General features: G+C 41.3%; 1 protein-coding gene across 1 annotated transcript in view; it reads left to right on the forward strand.

Annotated features, from left to right (window-relative positions):
* NHS (Nance-Horan syndrome (congenital cataracts and dental anomalies)) overlaps positions 1-380 on the forward strand; it is a gene marked incomplete at its 5' end in the record, with an annotated part of 23091 nt that extends 22711 nt beyond the window's left edge. The window contains 2 exon segments of the mRNA XM_009578208.1: positions 5-307; positions 310-380. Coding sequence (XP_009576503.1) covers positions 5-307; positions 310-380 — 374 coding nt within the window.
* Positions 381-9222: the final 8842 nt, after the last annotated feature.

A 9222-nucleotide genomic window follows, 5' to 3' on the forward strand; every position in this document is an offset into this window, starting at 1 on the left:
CTTAAAAAGGGCAGCCGATCCGATTCCAGCTACAGGATGTCCGCCACGGAAATTCTGAAAAGTCCTATTTTGCCCAAGTCTCCCGGAGAGCTGACGGTGGATGCCCCTCAAAGCCTAGAGGAGCCTCCCCCCGCAGTGAGCCCCGATGCGCTGTCCCCGCTCTCCCCCTGCTCCCCCAGGGTCAACACGGAAGGGTTCTCCTCCAAGAGCTTTCCCATGTCGGCGTCTTCGAGAGTGGGGCGCTCCCGGGCGCCTCCGGCAGCCAGCAGCAGCCGATACAGCGTGCGCTGCCGGGTGTACCCACCGCCGCGGACGAAGGAGAGACGGAGAACTCGGACGGCAGCCCCCACGACGATCGGTCTTCTCAGAGCTCAACGTAGGCTGTGTGGGCGCCAGGTCCAGGCTGCCGAAACCACTCGGGCTCTGTAAGGATGTGAATATAAGAGGCCAACGCTGTAGCAGTCAAAAAAAAAAAGAAAAAAATTGCAGGGCAATATCGATGCTTAAATGTGTTTGTGTTTGTAAGGGGAAACAGAGGACTACAGCTGTAGGTATTTATTACGTTACGTTTTCTAAAAGGAGGAAGATACACTATGTCTGTTCTGTTTTCTTTTGGCTGCATTTGGTTTATCCCACTCTCATTTCCGTTGTCACTGTAGATTTCAAGGCTATACACTTTCCATAGAGTTAAAAGTGACTTTGGGGTTTTTTTTCCCAGAAGCTGCCCGTCTAGAAACAAATCCCTCACTGTAGTGCTTCCCTAGGGAGAAGAAAAAAAAAAAAAGAAAATGCTCTTAAGGGTTGGTATTTTTCTACACTAAAATGAGCTGAAACAAAATTTAGAAGAAATTAACAAAACATATGTAAATACCATATTTTTGATAAAAATTTGTAAATAGAATTCTGAAAAAGTGGACGTGGCGAACGATTTACTGCATAACAACTTTGTTTATAGAAGACAAAAGAAGTCAAATGTAATAACTGTATTCTGTGAATACCATTTTCATATCAAACATAAAAAGTTCACATGGCCACCGATAACCACTTTCAGTGCGACAAGCCTGAAGGACAACATTTAGCAGTGGAAAGGAGGAATTCTCCGCCTTAGCTAAGGAAGTGGAAAGGCTGACTGCGGTGGGATTAACGTAACCATTTGTCTTTCTAAGGCAGCTCCAAAGAAGCTAACTGGAAAGCGCTGCTGGGAGGGTTACCGTGAGGATCGGTGGGGAAGGCGAGCGTGCTTCCGACAGAACAAAGTCGTGTCTGATGCAAAGCCCCAAAGGGTCCCATCCCACAGCCTCCCCTGGGCCTTTATTCTAGCAGGGATCGCTTCAGAGAGGAGAGATGCGAGACGAAATAGCACTTAACTTTCATATTCCTATAAGGCTATTGGGATACATTACACGGTCATAACCTGGTAACTATAATCTTTAAACACAATTAGTTTCTGGTTCGTAAAGGAAACAAATGAATTATAAGCATGCAAGAAGCGCTTTCGATTTATCAGTAAATATCCGCGATGAGTTTTCAGTGAAGCTTTCTCTTTGTGCTGATGAGATTCATGCTACCTAAATATTTACAAAAATGACACTGTGAAAACGTAGCTGGGAAATAGGTATGTGTATGCATTATTTATATTCATTGCTGAGCTGGGAAGGGGAAAGCTCTGGTTCATTGTGCCAGCCACGTACAGTTGGGATCTTGTCTGGGTTTACCAGAAATGCCGAACAGGGTGGGGGACTGGGGTGGGGTGGGAAAGGAGACAAATCAAAGCAGCTGCTTTGGTACAAATGAAGGCAGGGAAATAAAAGCTGAATTACTTGAAGTTACTTGAATTTTCTCGTCTTAAAACTGCAAGAACATGTACTTTTAAAACTTAACCCGTGAGTCGCTTTATACTTTTGATTTTTAAACAGAATAAAACCAACAGGCCTGATTCTCCTTTGGGCCACCACGGTTTCCATCGATGTAGCCCCGTCTGTGCTACTCGGAGAAGGCGGCCCTCTTTGTCCAAAATTGATGCAGTTGGTGTTGGTTGCCGTAGGATATGATTTGGAGTAGAGGAAAGGTTAGTGCAGAGAAAATAGTGAGAGGAGGAATATGGTGTGTAGTAGAACAGGTCGAGTAGGCTGGCAGAAAGAGCGTACTTTGGTACTAAAGAAATCAACTAAAAGCTGGCTTAAGCGTAAGTAAAGAATAGGGAAGCAGGACGTGTGAAATGGGTTTAGTTTTTTTGCTTTTAATCATGTAATGCCTAAAGCTGAGAGTTTTTAAAAGCGGGCAGAGCGTGTTTTGAAGAGGCAGGTTCTACCTAAAACTTATGATTTTAAAGAGTCTAAGCAAGTCAGAATGGTTTAACAAATCCCAAATGTTATGGGGAACCATAAGGTTCACGTCTGATTTCGTCTGGTGCTTACCACAAGAAATATATTATTCAGGGTTTCCCACCGTCCTCCTCTGTAGCCTGGTTGCATTCGGTGTGTGAGGTAGAGTCGCTGTGCATGTGGTACGTGTGTTGGGGAGAGGGGTGGTCCATTAGCTGAAGGGCTGCAAATTCGGGAAGTCTAATCTGAAAGTCTAAAATAGTTTTCAAAAAGGTAATGGGAGCAAGGTTTTGGAAACAAAAGGCTAATCACAGTAGCTTAGTTAAGAAAGTCTGAACACAGGTGAAGTGAATGAATGAGAATGTTATAAGAGGAAATGTTTATCATATAACAAACCACTTTCTGGAGAACATGAGTAAAGGAATTTTAGATATTGGGCAGAAAATCCTTAGTTTGTCATCTTCAGTCATTAAAAATTTTACCAGGAGCACTTTTACAGTATGTTTGATAGTCCTGAGTTAAATAGTCATTCAAAACTGTAAAGAGAATACAGCTGAATTGACTTTGATGATACCACTTTTTATTACCAATCAATAATTTCATAGAGACCATAAATAAATACATATACACTAAAAAAATTTTTTTGACTGGAATGGTGAGGCAATACTTCACGTACGAAACAGCCGCAGAACAATCCCATTAAAATATAGTCTTACTTCTTTTGTTTAATTTCCTAGTTTATATTTAGCAGATTGAAACCCAAATAAAGCGAGATTCTAAATCCACTACGAAGGAAAGAGTTCATAACAAACGTGGGAGTCAGTGGGAGTCAGAGGAAGACGAATGACGGGGACCCCTGTAGTGTTGCAGGCGTGCCATTAAGGCACCAGAGGACGAGCTGTAGAGTGAAGGGAACATCGCTCACCTCTTGAGACAGGGTACAGTACCTGCATCAGGTAACCGCTGAACCGTCGTTTCAACCTACTGTTCTGTTGTTTGCACTGTTATGGAAATGGTTTCTGAAGTTATACAGCTGTGTTCTGAAAAATAACATTTTCCCCCTCTTTTTTTCTTTTTTTTTTTTTTTGTTGTTGTTGTGGCAGCATAGAGGACATGGAATAGTTGTAGCAAATAAAGCATATGTTTGCTTTTGCCAAAGGTCAGTGATTGAGTGCATTTGCTGCAATGGTGGCAGATAGAGAAATACTGTAGGTTATGACTTAAAGAATTTAAAAAAAAAAATTAAGAAGGTTACAGTGTAACTATTTTGGTACTAGCACCAGTTCATGCTGGCAGAAAAGACAATGGTTTATGGACTTGCATCCATTTTGTATTTTTGTAATATTTGTAAATACGAACTTTTTAAATTGTTGCAAAGATGGTTTCTTTTGTAAAATGTTTTCAAAGTTTACATTAAATCCAAGCCTTTGTATATTTTAGAGCTGTGCAACACTTTAAGTCTTGTATTTATTTTTAGTAAAAACGGTGACAGTTTCATTGTGAACCCCTCTCAAAAAATGTGTCGGAAAAGTTTGATTACCTAGAAAGTGTGTATAGAAACTGCAAATAAACGTGACTGCAATTAAATCACACCTTCTCTTTACTTTCTTGTAATGAAATGTGAAGTCTAATCTACAGACTACAAGTAAGCTATTTCCAAAGGTAAGAAGTCTCAGAGCATTACACATTTCAAACCATTTAATCATGTTTTCTCTTCAACTTACCTTTTTTTATAAACTGAATAAGGGGAAATCTGTATCCAAACTGTCATTGACTTTAAGTGGAATTTTCACAGAATATAAAGACTGCTGAATTTGCCCCAGGTCTTTTACATGTAAGAAAAAGGTAAGAGAAAGGAAATTGGGATGAATAATAGTGGGAAGACCGCTACTTTATCTTCAGCTGGCAAACAAAACAAATTGCAACATTTCAGACCGAAGGCATAGAGAATCCAGTGACTGAACCTTATCAGGTAAAGCAAGCCGTGGGCAAAAGGCAGGCCATAAATTATGAACACAAACTTAGAAGTGCAAACACTACTTTATTTTAAAACGGTTTGGTCATCAGGAGGTTGAGAAGTCAGGACATGGAAGCTAAGTGGTTTAAATGATAGCCCCTGCATGTCTCTCTGAAAATTGCATACCTGCAGGAAAAGGGGAGGGGAAGATGCACATCATGAAACTTTGGTTTCAGCTGTCATTTTGTCAGTAGCTCTGCAACGTTGTACTTGGTATTTAAAAAGTGCGTATAGAAAAAAAAGCTGAAATGGGGAGGTCTGGTGCCTTACAGTGAGTGGTAAAAATCAGCTTTGGGGAATGCTGCTGGGCTATCTGCAATCATGCTTTGCAAGGATATGAGGATTGCCCCAATGAGTGTGGTCCTAGATTAGTCTCTGAGTGGGAATCAGTTTGCATAACATTTGTTTTAACCAGATGGTCAAGCAGTTAATGATTATGTAGATAATTTCCTCTTGGATTGTGTGCCTTTCTCAATCCAGAAATACAGATAAGCAAGATCTGTAGGAAGAGCTTAGCCTGTAGAGGCAGGCACAAGTTGCTTTTCATCTGCCCGCTGTACGCCTTTTTTCACGCTCGGTGGAAGAGAAGATGAACCACTAGACTACATAAAATATACCCGTTGATTTTTTATATATACAAAGTGAAATCATTGTAACTATTTATGACATATGTGAAGAGAGTGACTTTTTTAAGTTTGTAAAATCCAGGCTTCAGCATGTACCTTTAGGTATGTGACCATGACATACCATCATCGGGCCCATTCAGAGAGAATATAAACTAGATACTATAAGTAGTATCACTGCGTATACAAGCTCTTCTCAGGTTGTACTATTCTGCTTCTCAGCAAAGCATCCCACCATGCTGTGTGGATATATATAAGGAACGTATATAACCATGCATGGGAAGAGTTACGGATTTTGGGGGGTTTTTTTGGAGGATAATAAAGCACATGGGTGTTAAAACTTAGGTGCCACGTTTTGGCAATCTTGGCGTCTTCTCCCCAGAGTGGAATTCAACCCCTACCCAACAAATCTTCCTGTGCACTCTCCCTATACACTCTTCCTATGGTGTTCTCAGAGACTGTGCAACTCAAGTCACACATGCAACCCGGTGGGGTCCTCCTTGAGCCAGCAAGTGTGAGGCATGTCTCAATTTCCATCTCTTGCTGGAGCTTTTAGTGGACTTAAAAAGAGAGGCATTGATCCACAACAGAAATCCCACTTCAGAGAGGGGACTAGCGTAGGAATTCATTTCAAGAACTGAGTGTTAGTGCCTACTCTCGGGAGCACTGCTGATGGCGTCTGTCTGCTGCTCTGTGTAACACAGATACGGTCTGGGGAGCAAGGGATCCTCCCCACTAAAGGTTCCAATTGCCGGATTGCAGTCAACCATCTTCTCCCGGCAGCTGGCCCTTCACCCTGCCTGGCGCAGCACCGCACACGGGGCGGCAGGACGGGTGTGTGCTGTTAACATCCCTTCAACTCGTCAGGCCCTGGGGCAAGCGTCTTTCCGGGGAAGAGGGCAGCTGAGTTCTGGCTGCAGTCCTAGTACTGATTTCTACACACGTTTCTATGGGCGCTTACTTGACAGGCTTTGTTTTTCCATAAACATTGGTTGCATTAATTATATTTCCCTCCTTTAATTCTCTACTTGGTGACAGAAGCGTGTATTAACTGTTCCGATGGCTTCCTGTGATTAAAGTCAGGCTGACAGGTTTTTAATTACCCAGCTTGTCCCATTTGTATTTTTAACTACTGGCACATTAGCATTTTCCTGAAACTTTCTAGTGCCCAACATTACTGGTCATAAGAATCCTTCAACAGATTCTCCTAACCTCTTGAATGCAAGTTATCCAGCTCTGCTGACCGAAGATGTCTGTCTTTACTTACCTCAGTATAAATGGAAAAGGTTTAACATCATATCATCTGTACTCCCCGAAGAGAAAACTGAGGAAATGTATTTGTAAGGAATCCATATCCTCCAACATAGGCTCAAGGTCAGGACAACAGAACGGGTAAGCAGCTGAACACAGTCTTTCCCACTAGATTCACTTGCATTGCCATTTAAACTTCCCCAGAGTTGGAAAATCAGAAAACCACTCTGAATATTAAGAGAAATTTATCCTATAACAGATGGTGGCATTCTCAGTGAAGTTTACTGTTTTCTTAGATAATAAATTAAAAAGCTGTGCAAAACAGCTATGGTAGTAACAGCATCACGGATAGGAGTGGTAGCTCTCATGCACTTTCACTCTAAATAGGTTGCCACCAATTTTTTTTTTTTTTTTTTAACAGAAAATTATCAAGCTCTGACATGAATACTTCTTACTATTGCCATTTCACAAAAAGGCTGCAAACCATAAGCTATTCCTGTCAGGAAACAACTGCCCCTACATCTCCCTTTCTAATTCACCAGCATCTTCAGCTGGGGTGAGAGGAGAGGCAGGAACTGCTCCCTCAGTCCCAAAAGAAGAATAACAAAGGCCAAGGAAATGCCATTTCTTGATCAACTCATAGGTTAATTCAGACTGGTCATCCATATTACAGCAACATTCTCCATACCTAGCGGTGAGGTACTAATAAGGCAGAAAAATACGCCTTTTTGCTAGTGGCACCTGAACAAATAAGAGAAGCCTTGCCCTCTAATAATGGTTTTGTGATAGTTTTGATTTAACCTTAGGCTGCTTTTTTTTATATCACTCAAAAAACACACATCTACAAAATGAGCGACCATCCAATGCATTTCCTGCAGAAATTCACACTATGGTTTTCACCGAGACTGAGAAAATTAAGTAACATGACTGAATCTGTGTTTGGCTAGTCTGTTAACAAGTCACATCACTGAATCTAGGTCAGGTTCCTTAGTTCTATTACAAGCTTCCAAAGCTGAAAAAATAAATCACCAGATGATAAAAACATTTTTATGAGTAAAAGACATTCAAAAGCTGTAGAAACATGGCATTCAGTTCCTAAGCGGTCAAGTTTATTTATATATTTAAAAGGCTGGCACAGGACTATTATATTATTACTAGCATCTAGTGCTCATCCTTTAATGTTCTCCTTTTAAAAAGTACCTCCTTTTGGTATTCATTAAAGGCTTACTCAGCAGCAGCTGGACAGCCCTTACATAGTTTCTTCATTATGAAATGAAAACAAATGGCTTTATGACCATTTAAGAATGGTAGAGCCTCAAAGATGAATCCTCTAGATTGGGCTTCACACTTTCACTGTTTTCTTGAGTTTGGTAGATAATTCAAGAGCTGACCCAAAGCAAAGTGAATGAAATATAGACCATATCCTCTAAGTACTGATGCCAAACCATATTATCCTAATACTGTGATCTGTTTCTGTGCATTTCACTTCACCAAGCCAGCTGAACCATCAAACAAATCCTGATAATGTAAATTTAGGCTGTGATTTCTGTTACTTTCCCCAACTCAATGCACAAAACAAGTTTTGGGATCTATGAAGACCAGTATGTAACTGGAGTTAGTCCACAACTTCACTTGTCATTTGAAATGTCCAACACTACAAGTTTCAAACCTGAAATGAAGACATTACAGAAACAGTAAGTAAACTTATATTTTTATTTTATTGGATCCAATAACCCTAAGTACCAGCAAAGATGGCCAACAAATTAATTTTCAGGAAATTTCTAATGAAAACTGATCCAAGAAAAAGAAAGTCTTTGTAGATCAGGTTTTCTCACGCCTCCTGAAACTATGATTGTGCATTCAAATGCAGTAGCTATTAGCTGACTCCTTTCTCTACAACAACCTCCCGCCTACCTCCACTTCCTTCAGTTTTCTTTTCAAATCCATCCTGCCTTCTACATGATTAGTAAGCCCCTGAAACAATATTTGTAGAAATATAGACGAATGCCTACCACCTTATGTCTTCAAGACAAAACTTTCTAAAACAGCATGCTGTAACTCAGAACAGAGATGTTACAGCCTCTAGTGTATCAGATCATTCCTTTTAATTTAGTTTCACTTCCTAAAGTCTGTACTCCTTTTAGCCCTACTTTAAGTATCTTTCTTCTCCTAGCTCCTCCAAATGCCGTTGCCCCACAAGACTATAGAAATCAGATATCCACCAAACTTTTTCAATCTGTTTCCTTTCAAACCCAACATTTCTTTATCCTTGCCCTGAGTACTTCCTTTCCATAGTCAGCAGTATCCCCTATTCCCCGCTCCAGTACTTTGCTTCTTAGTCTGTGTCTCGGTACCCCATTCAGCCTCTGTGGCCTCCTAAGACCTACCTGTTCCCAAATCATTCTTTTCAGGGACTGCTTCCTTACATCCATCCAAAATGTTGCCCTATCACAAAAAAGTTCCTGTTTCTGCAGAAAAAAATAAAGGAAAGATAAAAGCTGATTCTGAATACAGCATTGTTGGCTGGGCTCCCTATTACTCAGGCATTCTCCCATCACCTCAAGCTTTATAGGAAAGTGAAACTCTCAGCTTACTCAATGCTCTTTCAGTCCAGTACTTTAACTGGAAAGCATCAGAAAATTCTGATGTGTTTTGGTGAAGAAACTTGTGCAAGAAACTGGATGTACTGCACTGATCCGGTTCAAGATGGGGCTTGTAGATGCTGGTCTTCCACCTTGCTATCTATGTCAGAGAGAAAAGGCTTTTAAAACCTGCTAAAGATCAGAAAGCGATAAAGGAAGCATTGACTCGGTCTGCCCAGTAGTTGGCCCTGGATCCCAGTCTCCCCAGATGCTGGCACATGTGAGTCCGAGGCCGCAGCCCCACTGCAGTTGCTGGCACAGACCATCTCAGCCCTCTGCCCCCGCAAACATGCAGAGCTGGCCAGGACTCCCCTGGTCCCCAATAGCCAGCCCCCCCATGGCTGCATCCTTAGAGACACAGAGCC

Source organism: Fulmarus glacialis, unplaced genomic scaffold (assembly GCF_000690835.1).
Source record: "Fulmarus glacialis isolate BGI_N327 unplaced genomic scaffold, ASM69083v1 scaffold9900, whole genome shotgun sequence".
Taxonomy (NCBI): Eukaryota; Metazoa; Chordata; class Aves; order Procellariiformes; family Procellariidae; genus Fulmarus; species Fulmarus glacialis.